The following is a 17,822-nucleotide window of genomic DNA, read 5'->3' as shown; positions in this document are numbered from 1 at the left end:
TAATTAAGGATGAACAGCAAATTCCGGTCTGATAAATGCTAGTACTGCCCATACCTTATGAAAGAATAAAAATAACTCCAATATAATAATACCTTAAAGTTTCCACAATTAATGTCAAAACTATGACATTCAACACGTCACTCTGTTTGTCATTTACCTTGCATTTATCTCTCTTGAAATGACTTTCTAATGCATGCGCTTTGTCTCAAATATACCTGCTATTTGGTGGATTTTTGGCGTTGCTGTCAGAAATTTAAATATGATCAGGCATTCTGGGCTAGTTCAATTTGTGGAACTGAAATAATTGCAACTTGACTGTCTCCACTCTGATTGACAGAGTGCATTGTTATGATTGAAGCAGCAGCATCAAATGCAAAAGCGCAAGCTGCTGTTGCAATCCCAGAATCTGTGTCACGTGCTGCTCTGGGTCTCCTGATCATAGGATCTCAACTTCCTGCTCTTTTCCCCCTATGATTGGAGCTGAGTTTGAGCAGTTATCCTGGTTGCTGATGCTGCTACAGAAAACTTTTTTGACTGCAATATACCAATAGTTTTCTAGTTGAACTAATGGACAACATATCTGAGCTGAGGTTATAGAGCTGTGATGTCATACCCCCACCTGCCTATGACTGAGACTTGGCTGAAAGATGGCAGGATTGGCAGTTCTGTATTTAGTGGTTTTGTATTCTGGTGTGGATGAGAGAGAGAGAGAGATAGAAGAGGAGATGGGTGTCACAATATTGATCAAGGAATCCATTATATCAATGAGGAGGGCAGTTATTTTGAAAAGATCATAAAATGAGACCAAATGGGTAGAAGTAAAACACACACCAAGGCCAAACTTGCTGTAGACCTCCAAACCATCAATGTGAGCAAGACAGGTGGCCAAATTCTCTTAAATTTTGGGCAAGTTAAGGATAATAAGGCAATAAGGATTCTGGCTACCCAAATATTAACTGGGATCATTCTACTATGCAAGATGGAGATTCAACAATTCTTAAATTGCATCCAGGAGAACTTTTCTCACCAGTACAGAGGAACTTCAATTATCTGAATGCCTCAGACAGGGAGTATTTTGTACAGATGATCGACTGTTTGGATAATCGAATGATGGATAACAGTTTAGCCAAGCATCAAACCTTGCGATCTTGTTCAGATAAACAGAAATTCAGATAATTGAATGCTGGATAATTGAGGTTCCTCTGTACATAACCCAGCCATCAATAGGGCAGCTCAAAACCCAGTATTTAAAAATGAGCCCAGTCTGATGGCGTGTTTTGGAATTAGGGAGCATTTTGCTAATAGTAATCATTACCAGGGGTGACACAATGGCTCAGCAGTTAGCATAACTGCCTCACCACTCCAAATACCTGGGTTTGATTCCAGCCATGGGCGATGGTCTATGTGGAGTTTGCACATTCTTCCTGTGTCTGCATGGGTTTCCTCCCACAGTCCAAAGATGTGTAGGTTAGGTGAATTGGCAGTGCTAAATTGCCCACAGTGTTCTGGGATGTGTAGGTTGGGTGCATTAGTCAGGGGTAAATGCAGAGTGATAGGTTAGGGGAATAGGTCCCAGTGGGTTACTCTTCAGACGGTTGGTATGGACTTGTTGGGCCAAATGGCCTGTTTCTACACTAGGGATTCTATGATTCTACCCTAAACTTCTGGCAGCAGCTATAAAGAGAAATCAGTTAACATTTCGGATCTGGTGACCCTTCCTCAGAACTAATGGTAGCTAGGAAAATGTTATGTCCTACGACCAAGCCCCACACCAGGCCTTGTTATCACATAGTCTGCCATTACACACTACCTTTTGTTAGCCACTAATGGTCTCCATTAACAGCTATTTACTCTCCTAGCCAGATCATTATCCAATCCTTTGTCTTTCCTATTGTTCTTCTCCCTGGGCTCTATCCCCACCTATCATTTGCTCCTTACCCCCACCTCCACTATAAACTATAAACTGACATTTTCCTATTTACCTGAAACATTAACCCTGATTTCTCTTAGCATGTCTGGCAGCATCTGTGCTTTATGAGCAACTGCTGTTTTTCTGATTTACAGCATCTTCAGTTTTTTTTTGGTTTTTACTATGTTAAACCTGAGTCTTGGAAAAAGGATAATGATTGACCACGGGTAAAGGTTCTAAGCTGTGGAAAGACTAACTTTATGAAGACAAATTTGATTAGCTAAACTGGGAGCAGCTGCTTGGAGATAAACTGTCAGAGCTGAGTGAGGTATTCAACGAGGAAATGGAGGGAGTACAGGGAAAATTTCTTGTAAAGACAAAGGATAGATCATGCCTGGAGAGACCTGGATGTCCAAGGACATAACGGTTAGGATTGCAAAATAATTTCAGACAGGGTTCAATCTGGCAAGGTCCCTGCAGCAGTAGAAAATGAGTAAAGAGGGAGAGGAGAAATCTTAAAAAGGAAATTTTAGAGAGAGAGAGAGAGTGAAGGGAGTGCATGAGAAAGCATTAGTGGGTAGGATAGAGGAGCTCCAAAGGTCTTTAAATATATAAAAAGCAAGAAAACAATTAGAGAAGGGGTGCCCATTAAGAACTATTGAGGTAATGAGTGTGTGGACCCAGAGGTGTGGAAACAGTTCTCCGTTATTACTTTGCAATGGTCTTTACAATAGGAAAGGATGTGGGCATCGAGGTAAAGAAATGTAACGTGTTGAGAGAGGGGAGGTATGACAGCTTTAAAAGTGAATAAATTTGCAGTCCAAGATAAAATGTATCCCAGCTGTTGAAAGAGGAAAGGGAGAAGATTTTGGATGCACTGGCAGTAATGTTTAGCATCTCACTTGTGTCAGAAGTGTTCTAATGTCCTTATAAAAGGAAGGAAGTGATAGACCAGACCTGTAAGTTTTTAATTTTTATGGTGGAGAAGTCATTTTAAATTTTGTGGGACAGAGTTTGTCTGCTCTTGAAGAAATGCTGATTAATGAGGGATAAATCAAAGATCAGTACAGCACTCAACAGGCCATTTGACCCACCAAGATTGCACTGACATATGAAGCCTTTCTAATCTAAAAATCTTTTGCCTCAACACTGTTCATATTCCTCTATTCACTGCCTAATCATAAGTCTGTCAAGATGGCTCTTAAATTTTGCTGTTGCATCCACCTCCACTGCCTTCTCTTGCAGAGCATTCTAAGTAGTTAACACCCTGTGTTTTTAAAACAAAAACTTTGCCTCTCATCTCTCTCAAACCTTTCCCCTCTCTCCTTAACCTACGTCCCCAAGTATTTGACATTTCTAATCCTGGGGGAAAGAGGCACTTACTATCCATTCTATCCATGCTTCTCATAATTTTGTAGACTTCTATCAGGTTGCCCCATATCCTTCAACGTTCAAGTGAAAACAAACCAAGTTTGTCTAGTCTCTCCTCATAACTAATACCATTCAAACCAGGCAACATGCTGATAAAATCAGGGATAATAAACAAGGATTTTTTAAGGGGAGGTAATGTTCAATTAAATTTGTTCAGTCTCTTTTGAGGATTCATCCAGGCATGTTGAAGGCAGTGCATTTGATGTGATCTACGTGGACTGTAGCAAAACATTTAATAATGTCCCTCAAGGCAGATTGGTCAAGAGAGTCCATGGGATCCAAAGTAAAGTGAACATTGGATCCTAAACTTTGTGATGGGCAGTAAGCAGAGGTTGATGGTAGAAGCTTGTTTCCAATGGTGTTCCACAGGGGTCAATGCTAGGGCCCTTGCTGTTTGTGGTGCAAGTCAAACCTAGACAGTATGATCAAGAAATTTGTGGATGAAATAAAATTGCTTTGGTAAATAGTGAACAGAATATCAATGGTCTGAACAGCAGGGCAGAGCAGTAGCAAATGGAATTTTAACCCTGGAAAAGTCCGAAGTAATCCACTTTTTTTTGGGGGGGGAGGGGGCGGCACGGTGAGGAGGGACAGGTGTTCATAGAGCAAGAGGTTGCACTGTTAACAGTAGGACTCTGGAAAGTACTAAAGATCAGAGGGATATATCCACAGATCCCTGAAGCTAAGGAGATAAAGTGGTTAAGAAGGGATGTTGGGATATTTTGGTTCAGTAGCTAAGACACAGTACAAGATGTTTCTTGGCTGAAGATGGTGAACATCTAAACTTCACTGCCTGAAAAGGTGCTCAAGCCTGATACTCTTGTATCATTTAAACAGTATTTGGATATTATACTAACATCATCATATTCCAGATTTTGGCCCAAAGCCATGGAGACTATGAGATCAGGTCTTTGGCTGGCCTAGGCGTGATTAACCCAATTACCTCAAATGCTGTAAATGTGTATGCAAATCTTTTAAATTTAGATTTTAATTCCTCTTATTCCTTAGTTGTATGTCTTTGAATCGGTGAAGTTGAAGGTTCAAGATAGCAAAGATACTTTGAAGACAATTGGTATTCACATTGTATTGATTGATCACTTAATATTCAAGAGTCTTTGTATCATTGAGGACAGTTCTGCCCTTTGTAAATTTATCGGAATTCATTCTTAACACTGATATCAGACTATGGGTAATTTTGCTGCCTATATAATTTTAAGTGGGAGGAAATGTCACTAACAGTTGAAGTTTGTTGTGGTTACTTGCAAACTACACTGAAGTTGAGATCTGACCATACAATATTGGCTGATATAAGATTGTAGTACTGAGGAAATGTTAGCCTAAGGGGCCAGCTACTAATTGAAACATCTAATTGTCCTATTTGAAAAAGAACATAGAGTTCTCCTTGTGTGCAGGCCATGTTATCCCCTTTAATGTAAAAAGTAACTGGTAGTTCATCTCAATGCATTTTTTAAAAAAAATGTTATTTATATATGATTCCAATTGAATTTACAAGAAATTAATTTTTCCAAGTATCAGATAACACCCCCCCCCCCCCCCCCCCCCCCCCCCCCCCCCCCCAAGTAGTACTCAAAACAAAATGCATCTCAGGAAAGCTAATCAAAAGTTATTCCTTATCAGTTGAAGTGATGAGAATTCGGTGAGAAACAGAGTCAGTTGTGGATAACTTTTTTTTATTAGTTCATGGGATGTGTATGGCATGGCTAGCTGCAAATGTGTTGCTGGTCAAAGCACAGCAGGCCAGGCAGCATCTCAGCATGGCTAGCCCAGCATTTAAGCTCCCCTGGAGGGGTAATTGAGTCAGCCACATTGTTTAGGTCTGGAGTTACATGTAGGCCAAGTCAGGTAAGGGCAATTGTGAGTGAACGAAATGGGTTTTTGCTATTTGACAAACTGTCTATTCCACATTTTATTGAATTCTAAATCAAGCATTTCACATGATGGAGTTTGGACCACTGTCACGAGAACATTGGTCAGGGCTCCTGATGAAGGGCTTATGCTCGAAACGTCGAATTCTCTATTCCTGAGATGCTGCCTAACCTGCTGTGCTTTGACCAGCAACACATTTGCAGCTGTGATCTCCAGCATCTGCAGACCTCATTTTTTACTCAGGGCTCAAGTTTGCCAATCTAGTACAATTGCCACTACGCCACCACCTCGCCATAATGTCAACATTGGAACCCAACCTTCCAGTAAGTGGGAGTCACAAATGAACCTGATATTATTGATACAACAAGGTGCTTAATAATTGAAATAATTATGGTTATGATGTATTAGCATGTTGGTAATTGGAGCGATTTGATTGGTGAAGCAATTGGCCTCTATTTCCTAAAACACTGGAACAGTGTAGAAAAAGTAATTTGATCCTCAACATTCATGTAATTGAATGGTGATTTAAGAAATGAGATGCTGGTTGTAGATACAATTTTGCCAGTAGTCCAATTCCTATTGTATCTTCATTCCTAGTGTAGCAATAGGACTCATACTGTATTAAAATTCTGACTGTAATAGGAACTTCATAATTAGTGTAATAGGACTCTACTGTAATCCTTTATTGGTCTAATAGGATTAGGGTTACACATTTTTTTTCCCCACCACAGCAGCAATCTAACCTGCGCAGTCCATTAGGTCACATTCATCATCATCAAAAAAATGAGGATTTAAAGGAGCTTTGCAGCTGTCAGAAACCAATTTGAGGGGATCCACAGTAGCCATTGCTGTCTTAATGCTCTGAATACTAAAATCTCAGTCATAAAGTCATACAGCATGGAAACAGAACCTTCAGCCCAATCAGTCCATGCTGACCATGTTGCAAAACTAAACGCGTCCTGTCTGCCTGTGCTTGGCAATCCTTTGCTATTCATGAACTTATCTTTATGACTGTACAAAACAAAATGTAAAACTAATGGAATATTCAGCTTTATAGCTAGAGGGTTTTTTTTGTTATGGCTGCACAAAATTGTGGTTAGATCACATCTGAGTACTATGTGTATTCCTGTGTTCTGTAGCTTGGAGGGACACATTGACCCTGGAAAGAGTGCAACACAAATACTAGAATTTCACCAAACTCCAAAGGCTGTTTTTTTTTTGAGAAGTGGTTATACAAATTAGGCTTGTATTTCTGTATTATAGAAGATTAAAAGATGACTTGATTAGCTTTTAGGATTTTGCAAGGAATTAGTATAGATGGTGAGAAAAGTTCTTTCACTGATGGGAGAACCTAAAATAAGGAGGCATAAACTGAAAATGAGAACTAGCCTATTCGGAGGGACATTAGGAAATACCTATTCCTCACCCTTGCTCCATTTGAGTATATTTCTCTGTCTGTCTGTCGTAATTTGTGTTTAGTTCTCTCCCTGGGATGTTTATTTTGCTTAGGGTCTGGGCCCCATCAGGGTTGTAGGAGCTGGGTATTGTACATCTGCCTCTCCTGTTGCAGCTTTTTTTCCTCATTTTGTGACCCCACTGTGGGGTTGCAGCTCATAATTTGGGAAATGAAAGCAGAAACTGCTGGAGAAAGTCAACAGGTCCGATGGGCAGATCAGTGGTATATAGAATTTATAGATTCATATAGCATGGAAACAGGCCCTTTGGTCCAACTCGTCCAGGTTTCCTGACGGAAGAGCTTCCGTATGCCTGACTTTGATCTATATCCCTCCTAAACCTTCCCTTTTCATGTACCTGTCTAAATGTTTTTTAAATGTTGCAATTATACCCACCTCTAGCAGCTCTTTTTATATGTGTGCCACCTTCTGTACGAAAACGTTGTCTCTTAGCTCCCTTCTAAGTCTTTCCCCCCTCACCTTAAGTCTTTGCCCTCTTGTTTTGGATTCCCCCGCCCTTGGGAAAAGAACTTGACTATTCTCCTTATCCATGCTTCTCATGATTGTTATAAACTTCTACAAGGTCATCCCCTAGCCTTTTACACTCCAGGGGGAAATAAATACCAGCCTATCTCCCTCTTCTTATAACTCAAATCCTCCAGTTTCTAACATCCTTGTAAATCTTTAAATGTGTGCTGATGCACATTTGGAAGAAGAAACAAGGCAAGGGAGTACTCCATGAATATGAGGATGCGAGGAATTTCAGAGGAACATAAGAATCCCAAGATGCTTGTCCACAAATCCTTGAGGGTGGGAGGGCTCAGATTAATAGGGTAATTAAGGCATATGGGACACTTGCCTTTATTAGTCATTGCAAAGATAAGAACAAGGAGGTTAAATTAGAGCTATAAAAGACTTTGTTTAGGCTGCAGCTAGAGTACAATGTGCAGTTCTGGTCTCTGCACTGTAGAAAAGACGTGATTGTACTGGAGAAGGTGCAGAGGTAGTTGACCAGATCGTTGCGTGGGATGGCGCACTTCAGCTGTGAAAAGACATGAGGGACACTTTTTTTAAACACAATGGTTCGTGTGGAATGAATTTCCAGAGGAAGTGGATGGTTATGGATACAATTAGAACGTTTAAAAGGTAGTTAGAGAAGTATGAGTAAGAAATGTTTGGAAGGATATGGGTTGAGTGCAGGCAGGTGGGACTAGTTTAGTTTGGGATTATGGTCAGCTTGGACTGGTTGGACTAAAGGGCCTGTTTCCATGCTGTATGACAATGACTATGATTCTGAAAGGCTGGATGTTTTCTTTGGAGTACAGGAGGTTGAAAGGGGGACTTGAATGACTTGAATAAGATTGAAGGGCATTGACAGGTGGAATAGAAAGTAGCTATTCTCCTTAGTTGAATGCTCAATAACCGGGGATATGGAATTTTTGTGGTACAGTGATCGTGCCTCTACCTCCAATCTAGGAAATCTGCTACTAGATGAGGTTGATTAGAAAATATCTAACATGGTGGCATAATTTTAAGGTGAAAGACAGGAAACATGGAGGGGATTCAAGGAAAAGGTTTTTCTCCCAAAGGATGGTGGTGATCTGGAATACACAATTAGTGGTGCTGGAAAAGCACAGCAGGTCAGGCAGCATCTGAGGAGCAAGAAAATCAACGCTTCGGGCAAAAGCCTTTCCTGATGAAGGGCTTTTGCCCGAAGCGTCGAATTTCCTGCTCCTCGGATGCTGCCTGACCTGCTGTGCTTTTCCAGCACCACTCTAATCTTTGACTCTAATCTCTAGCATCTGCAATACCCACTTTTGCCATCGGGAATACACTCCCCAGCAAGGTCATAGAAGTGGGTATGGGCCTAGTGCTGGAACATGAGTACTGTGGCTTTACCGGCAAAGCCTTGTAAAGACACAGTGGGCTGACCAGCCTCATCTATACTGTATGATCCTTTGTGGATGGTTAGACTTGGCCTCATCGCAGACATTCTAGTTAATGAAGTGAGTGATGTAATATTAGATATAATCATGATATGCGGAAAAGTATTGGAGGGACTGTCCCCCTTACAGGTGGATAGATCATCAGGGCTGGATTGCTTCCCAGGCTGTTAATGCAGTCGAGGAGGAAATAACTTCTCCTATACCTAATGAGGATCAATTTCCAATCCTCATTAGATATAGGTGCACTACCAAAGTATTGAAGATCTCAAAATGTTGACCGTTATTTAAAAAGGATGAGAGGTTATAGAATAAATAATTATTGGGCTGTTGGTCTGGGCAAATAATTAGAATGAATTCTAAGACAGGATAAGCTGTCACTTAGGTGTGGATTAATCGGTTAGTCAATGTGGTTTTGTCAATGTGTCTTACCAAGTTTAAAGAAGAAAAAACCCCAGCTTGTCCAGCTTCTCCCTATAACACATCTTCATAAATTTCTGCTGCACTCTTCCCAGTTTAATAACATCCTTTCCATAATAAGGTGACCAAAACTGAATGCCATAGTCCAAGTGTGACCTCACCAACGTCCTGTACAACTGCACCATAACTTTGCAACTTCTGTTTTCGATTCCCTGACTGAAGGTCATTATGTCAAAAATGTCCTTCACTGCCCTATCTACCTGTGACTCCACTGTCAAAGAATTGTGCATCTGAAATCCAAGGTCTGTCTGTTCCACTATGCTCCTTAAGACCCTACCATGAAACCTGTACTTTGATTTTCCAAAATGGAAGACCTCACCGGGTCAGTTTCATTTTTCTGTTGGGCTGTCTCTTTTTTTTAGAGAAAAACAAACTTTTCTTATGGATTCCAAAGCATAAGGTTGGTATTCTTTTAAACCTAAAATAAAACAAAGACCTTCAGATGCTGGAAATCTGAAATGTAAATGAATTGCTGGAGAAACCTAGGCCAGGCAGCAACTTTGGAGAGAAAGCAGAGTTAATGTTTTCAGAGTTTTCTCTCTGCAGATGCTGCCAGACTTGCTAAGTTTCTCCAACAGCTTCTGTTTGCGTTTCACTCTTTAAACTTATTTGTTTGATCAAACTTTTGTTTTTCCTGATCTTTTGGTGACCTGTTTTGTTTTATAATACATCTGTGAAACAAATTGATGTTTCATTGCATTCTAGGTTTTAGAGATTCGCGTAATTAATTTCTGTTCTGCTTAATTGCTGGGTTTATGTGTAATTTGATTTCTTTGCTCATTCTACGCATTTATTGAAAAGTGCCACCTTCATCAGAAACTGTTTTGTCAATCTATAAACATGACCATGACTTTCCAGTTGCTGGGCAATTTCATTCAGCACCATACTCTCATACCTTTATGCTGCAGCTGTTCCAGTCCAGTATATACAAGCTCAAGGAACACCTTTTTTTCCAGTTAGGCATTTTACAATTCCCCCCTCTCCTTCCCACTCCCCTGAGCAGATTTTCATTCTTGGCCGCCTCCACCTACACAAGGCCACCTGCAAACTGGAGGAACACCTCATCTTCCACCTCTGGAATCTACAACATGGCATGAACATTGAATTTGCCAGTTTCCAAATCGCCACTCCTACCACCCCATCCCAGATCCATCCTCTTGACCTGACCTACCTGTCCTTCCCACAAACCTAACACTCACCACCTACCTTCGCTCACCAATTGCCTATCTTTCCCATAGCCCCGCCCTCACCCTGCCTTCCCCCATTTATCTCTCAACCCCCTTCCCCACCCCAGTCCTGAAACATCAATTCTTTTGCTCCTCTGATCCTACTTTTCCAGTGCCACACTTCATCAAATTTACAGCATGCTGGACTTTACATTCACTGAACAACTTCAGACAACGAATCACTTTTTGTATGTATTTTTTGCCAGTGTCAGACTGTTTTGTTTTCATAAACCTGCTTAATAAAGGCAGACCTATCTCTTATTCTGCCATTAACACTTACTCTGGACCAATGCTTTGTTTCTTTGCTACAACCATTACCATTCTTTCTCTCTTGTTCAATAACCATAATTTCATTTAATCTCTTCTTCCTTCCAAACTAATCCTGACGTTGGTTTTTGGTGAAACAGAAAGTGGTGGAGAAACTCCGCAGATTTGGCAGCATTTATGGAGAGCGAACCATGGTTTGAGTCAGTTATGGTTTTTTTGGTATCACATTTTGTGCTACCTGACTAAACCCACACCCCTCTGCTGTTCAGAAGATTGATACATTAACTCTGCGTTCTCTCCATAGATGCTGCTGGACCTGCTGAGTTTCTTCAGCAATCTGAAGAATTATCTAACTGGGCTCAAAAGATTAACTGCCTCCAAAGATGCTTTCAGGAGAATGGAGTTATTTAAATGGTAGAGCACTTCATGATCCGAATGGTCTAATTTTGCTTCTACATGCTGTGGTCTTGTGGACTTGCATTCTTCTACCCTTGCCGTTTCTACTTCAGTTTCTAGTATCTGCAGTAATTTGTTCTTGTATTTTTGTTAAAACAGAAGGTTGACACTTCTCAGTCAGTTATGATTGTTCGAAAGCTGAAAGACTTTGGACTTGTAGTATCTTTTCAAGGGACTGGTGACCATTTGATCTACATTTGACCATTTGAATTTGTTTTGATGCAATAGACCCTTGGCTGACTGTATCACTTTGTCCTGAAAACATAGCACCAAAGGATTGCATCAAATGGATTGGGTGGCTGACCAAGGAAGAAGAAAATTTCACTTAGCAAGTAGTAAATCACTTAAATATTAAAACTGAAAGTGAATTCAAATTCTAATTGAATAAATCTCATACAGAATGGTATAAAGTCAGTGAGTAGTTTGCGGGCATTGTAAGTGTAATACATTCAGGAAGGGCAGGTGTTTTTTGTTTTTGGATCAATGATGGGCTCTCAAAGCTGTCTGCCATAAAGGAGTTTCCTGGCCTCCTGCCTGAGCCTGTGAAAAATTAATTGATGGAATTGCTGACGCATTAAGGCATTAACAGTCCTCTGTCATGCGACTGCAGGTATGTTAGAAGACAAACAACAAGATCCATCTTGTTTTTTTGTCACTGCAGCAATTTCTATATGGGGAAAGATGATTTAAGAATACATTTTCAGGCATTCCTTTCATCCAGTATGGCCTATGAACAAAAAGCAAGGTGGTATATAATAGGGAACAGGAGTACATCATTCAGCCTCTTGAGCTGTTGATTTTCTCACTTGTACTGAAGTACAGTGAAAAGCATTGTTTACAGGTAGATCAGGATAAGCAAGGATGTACAGATCAAAAAGACTTGGGCAGAGGCATACAGATTACGTTACACAGGGTGTGTGCTAGGTGAGATCAGCTTTAGCAAGATCAGCGTTACTTGAGACTTACAAGTCTATTCATCAGTCTTAAAAACAGCCAGGAAGAAGCTGTTCCTGAACCTTCTGGTGTGTGTTCAGGCTTCTGTATCTTCTGCCTGCTGGAAGAGGTTATAGGCAATCATTACTGGAGTGTGGTGGGTCTTTGATGTTGGCTGCCTGTCCATGGCATTAAGCTATGTAAATGGAGTTGGTGGATGGAAGATTTACTTCCCCGATGGTCTGTGCTGTCCACAACATCTGTAGTTTAAGGTCCTGGACAGAACAGTTGCCATACCAGGCCATTATGGTATGCTTTCAGTGGTCCATCTGTAAAAGTTGGTGGGGATCTTGATGAGCCACCTGAGGAAGAAGGGGCATTGTTGTGCCTTTTTGACTGTCGCATTTGCGTGGAAAGTCCAGCACAGGTTGTCAGTTATCGTCACTCCGAGGAACCTGACGCTATCCACCCCCGCAACCTCAGCTCCATTGATGGAGATGGGGCCGTGTTCTCCTTCTTTCTTTCTTTCGTTCTGAAGTCAACGATCAGTTTTTTAGTTTTGTTGACATTCAGAAAGAGGTTGTTTTCATTGCACCATGTGCCAAGCCCTCTATTTCTCTTGTGTTTTGACTTGTTATTGTTAGATATGTCTCCCACTACAGTGGTGTCATCCGGGAACTTGTCGATGTTGCCAAATTCCAAATGAATGCCAGAGTTGTATGTGTAAAGGGAGAACAATAGGGGGCTGAGGACACATCCTTGGGGTCTCCAGTGTTGAGTGTTATTGTGAACAAGGTGCAGTTGTATATCTTCACTGATTAGTATCAGAAATCTGAGGATCCTGTTGCTGAGGGCAGAGCAAAGACCAAGGTCACGGAGTTTTGAGGTTAGTCTGGAGGGAATAATAATGGTGGTGTTTCACCATACAGTGAGATCACAGCCGATTTGTGGTCTAACTCCAGATACCTGCCTATGGTCCGTATACCCTACAACCTTTACTAAACAAAAATTAATCCGAGATTTAAAATAAACAACTGATCCAGCATCATTTAATGGTGAGACAATGGCCTAGTGGTATTATCATTAGACTATTAATTCAGATGCTCTGGTAATGTTCTGGGGATCTGGATTCAAATCCCACCTGGCATGTGGTGGAACTTGAATTCGATAAAAATCTGGAATTAAGAAACTATTGATGACCATGACTGTTGTTGATTGTCAGGAAAACCCATTTGATTCACTGTGTTCTCTAGGTAAGGAAACTGCCATCCTTGCCTGGTCTGGCCTACATATGATTCCAGACCTACAGCAATATGAATCTCAACTGCCCTGTAGGCAATTGGGCATGGACAATAATTGCTGGCATTCTGTGAATGAATTAAAAAGAAAAAAATCCACTCCTGTTTGTAGAAGAGAGTTCCAAGCATCTGCCACCTTTCATGTGAAGAAGTGTTTCCCAGCGTCTCCCCTGAGCAATCTGACCCTAATTCTCAGCCTATGCCCCGTGAGTTCTAGAATTCCTAATTGGTGAAATAGATTATCTTTCATTATCCTGTCTTTTCCTGTTAATATCTTTACTTCAATCAGTTTACCCCTTAACCTTCTAAATTTTAGAGAAAATGTGCCTAATTTTCATAATGTCTTATCAAACTGAACTGCAGTAGAGGTATCATTGTTATAAATCATTGCACTCCTAAGTGTGGTGCTCAGATCTGCTCCATATATTCTAAGTGGGTTCAAACCAGGGTTTTGTACTAGTTGTAGTATAAATTCTGCATCCTTGTATTCCACTCCTATGGATATAAAGGCCTTTAGCTTTCTGCATTATTTTCTATTGTGACATTTTAAAAACATTTCTGTGCACCTAATCCTGAGTTTCGTTGGACACCCACTGAATTTAACTTAATGCCATCTAGAAAGTGCCTTACTGATCCTTCTTTGGTCCAAAATGCCCCTCTTGCCTATATTGAAGCAAAAACAAAGTGCTGGAAAGGTTCAGCAGGTGTGGTAACATCTGTGAAGAGAAATCAGTTAACATTTCAGGTCAAATGACCCTTCCTCAGAACTGATTTTTATTGCCTATATTGGACTTCATTTGCCCATTTAGTCTGTATCTTTGTAATTTTCTGCTCTCATTTACACTGTCTACAATGCAACCCAACTTTGTGTTATCAAATTTTGATATAGTTTCCTATGCTATCACCCACGTCATTAATACATAACATAAATAAATCAGTGAGTTCCTAACTGGTCCTTGTGAAACATCACTGGTCACATCTTGCCGATTTGAGCACCTACCCATTATCTCTACTTTGTTATCTGCGACTCAACCAATTTCCCAGCCATGTCAGTAATTTGCACTCATTTCTGTGGGCTTCTTAGATTAGATGATTAAATTAGATTAGATTCCCTACAGTGTGGAAACAGGCCCTTCGGCCCAACAAGCCCATACCGACCCTCCGAAGAGTAACCCACCCAGACCCAGTTCCTTCTGACTAATGCACCTAACACTGAGCAATTTAGCATGGCCAGTTCACCTAACTTGCACATCTTTGGACTGTGGGAGGAAACCCACGCAGACATGGGGAGAATATGCAAACTCAACACAGTTGTTCGAGGATGGAATCGAGCCTGGGACCCTGGTGCTGTGAGGTAGCAGTGCTAACCACTGAGCCACCATGCCTTCCTACCTTGATTCAGAGGCTCCGATGAGGAATTTTTTTGGGTGCCTTCTGGAAGTTCACACAAACAACATTCACAGATATCCCCTTGTCTGTTACCTTATGTCTCTTTAAAAACAAAATTCAACGAGATTTGTCAGATATGACTTACCTGTCATGAATCTATGCTGGCTTTCTCTAATTAATGGCAAATTTTAAAGGTTTTTGGTTACTCCATCTTTGATTACAGAATCCAATATTTACCATGTCACAGATGTTAGGCTAACTGGTCTGTAATTCCTTGATTTCCCCTTACCCCTTTTTTAAAAAAAACTGAGTGATGTGCAATTTTCCAATCCAGAGACTGTTTCCTGTCCCTAGAAAACTCTGAAAGATTATATAGTTATGGTATCTACAATGTGCTCCTCTATATTCTTTAACACCCGGATGGAAACTGCCACATCCCAGAGATTTGCACTCTTTACTGCCATTGATTTCCTCAGAACTGATGTTTTATTTTAATTTCTTTTAGTCCCTGACTTTGATCCACTGTTAGTTTCTTCAGGATTTTCAGCATGCTGCCCTCCTTTCCTCATGAAAACACTGAGGCAAAGTAATTATTAAACATGTTTGCCATTTCTCCATGCTACTGATAATATCCCACATTTCTTCTGAGTACCTGCTTTTCCTTTGTGATGGTGAAATTTCATCTCGTTGATTTTGTTGTCCCTAGCAAGTTTCCTTTCAGAATCCCTTTTAGCAACTCTTTAAGCATCTTTGGAGCTCTTTCCTGGTCTTTGAACCTTTTGATACTTTTGAGAGGAGGAGGTGGGGGGGCTAAATTAGTGGGATCCAAAATCTCCCTTTACTAACGTCAGGTTGAGTTACTGAGATAAAGCAGTGAGTCGTAGGCCAGCAGTGGAGCGGTCAACACAGTCAGCAGGAACTATTAATCATTCATTTGTATTCTATGAAGGTATCATTTGAAAGCGTCTGATTTAAGTTAAATGCCTCAGATCAGATGCCTGATGTTAATTGATGTGCTTATAATGCTGAATTTGCTGACCAACAAAAAAAGTAGTTTGAGTTCAGTTCAGAATCGTGGGGGTTAGTTCTGAAGCGCAATTTCATGTTAGCAGAGGGTCTGTTCATTTGTGAAGCATTAAAGTTGCAGTCCAAGTTGTGAGGGTTTGTCTAGAAGATTTCAAGCACTCAGAACTGAAAGGAGTCTCTCAGTCACCAAAACTGGAGAGAAAAAGTTAAGTCAGAAATTGAAGAGTTAGGATGGGAGTGATACTGCATTAGGATTGAGAATCTGTAAAGAATATTGTGGGGAACATGAATGAATCTCTTTTGCTTATTGAAAAAAATCTTTCTAACCCTGTGTCCTGTTGCTCCTTTTTATGGAATTAAATTGCATTATTCTGCCTTGCTTACTGTTGTCGGGATCTTTTAAATTATAGATTATTATTTTCTGTTATTCCTGAAATACATGTGAAATAACCATACATTTTTGCATATGCTGGAGAGTGCCTAACCATTCATTCTTAATCTTTTCAAACTGAACCAGTTCTGAAAAAATGTTTAGAATTGAAAAGTTAATTCTTGTTTCCCTTTCCACAGATGCTCTTAGACCTACTGAGTTTCTCCGTACTTTGTTTTATTTCAGATCTCTAGCATTTTGCTTTTATGCAATTGTTACATGTTCATCCACCAATAAGTAATTATTTACACACCACATTTGATAAACCGAGATACTGGAATGTATGCAGTTTGAACAGTCTGAAAATAAAATGCTTGTTAGTTTTTATTTGATACAATGTTGAGTAATGCAGATGCTTAGAATGATACTTCTTCATGAAAATTTATAAGTAACTTGCAGGTTCCAGCAAGATTTGCAGCCGACTAAAGACTTTTGACATGGAATAACTAGTGTAGTGTAAGAAATATGTCGGTCAACTTGCATTCGTTAAGGTCCCGCATACAATAATTAAACAAATGATTGAATAATCTGTTTTGTTCAAATTTATTTTGGGTGTGAACATAATGGAAATGAGATGCTATCACTGAGCTAAGGCTGATTCCAGAAATTCAAGGAAGGAACCTTCAGGAATAAGATTCCCTCCCAAAACTTGGATGTTGCCTTTGCTTGATGGTCTTTTTGTTGTGATAGATGAGAAGTTGTGCATATTAAAATTTAACTTAGTGGCATTTCTTACCCAATATTAAGACTTTTATTTTGTTTCATACAGCATCAGCAGAGAAAGAAGCCATCAAAAGCATGTACACAAAGCTACTAGATGCATATGGTCTTCTTGGAGTTTTGAGGTTGAACCTTGGTAAGTGAAGGAATGTTGATTAAATGTACAAATATAATTATGAATAATTTCAATATCAGTAATTTTTAGTAGATATAAAAACCATGTTCCACAGAGACCATTCCATCTGTGACTCCTTTGTCAGATCCACACTCCCCACCAACCCCATTTCTGCACCAGACACCTTCCCCTACCACAGGATGTGCAAAACCTGCAACCATACCTCCCCCCTCACCTCCATCCAAGGCCCCAAAGGATCATTCCAAATCTGGCTGAGATTTACTTATATATCCTCGAACATAGTTTACATTGCTGTCCGTGGTCTCCTCTATGTTGGACAGACTGAGTGCAAACTTGTGGAATGGTTCAGGGGACGTCTCTGGTCTATATGCACCAACCAACTCCACTTTCCAGTGGCCATCCATTTCAGCTCCCCTGATGACACATCCAGTCTGGGTCTCCTTCACGGCAAACTGGATGAAGAATACCTCATCTTCCACTGCAGGAGCCTACAGCCACACAGCCTCATCATTGAACACTGGTTTCCAAATCTTCACTAGCAATCCCCCACCTGCCCCAAGCAAAACCCTGTCTTGACTTGATTTACCTGTCCATCTTCCTTCCCACCTATCCGGTCCACACTTCCCACTGACCTATCACAATCACCTCCTACCTTTTGCCCACCTATCGTCTCCCACCTACCTTTGCCCTAGCCCCATTCCCTTCCCAGGATTATACCTGAAATGTTGACTCTTGTTCCTCAGGCGCTGCCTGACCTGCTGTGCCTTTTCCAGTGACACACTTTATTGACTTTGACTCTGACTCAGGCCTTCAGCTAAATTCCCTATTGATATAATG

General features: G+C 40.5%; 1 protein-coding gene across 4 annotated transcripts in view; it reads left to right on the top strand.

The window, feature by feature from the left end:
• Positions 1–17,822, top strand: part of synj1 (synaptojanin 1) — a 105,481-nt gene that overhangs the window by 7,628 nt on the left and 80,031 nt on the right. For all 4 annotated transcript variants that reach the window (XM_060833725.1, XM_060833723.1, XM_060833724.1 and 1 more), the window contains exon 3: positions 16,899–16,985. In XM_060833725.1, coding sequence (XP_060689708.1) covers positions 16,899–16,985 — 87 coding nt within the window. The remainder of the gene's footprint in view (positions 1–16,898; positions 16,986–17,822) is intronic.

This window comes from Hemiscyllium ocellatum, chromosome 12, assembly GCF_020745735.1.
Source record: "Hemiscyllium ocellatum isolate sHemOce1 chromosome 12, sHemOce1.pat.X.cur, whole genome shotgun sequence".
Lineage (NCBI taxonomy): Eukaryota > Metazoa > Chordata > Chondrichthyes > Orectolobiformes > Hemiscylliidae > Hemiscyllium > Hemiscyllium ocellatum.
Note: the sequence above shows the minus strand (reverse complement) of the source record. Positions and strands in the feature narration are given on the sequence as shown.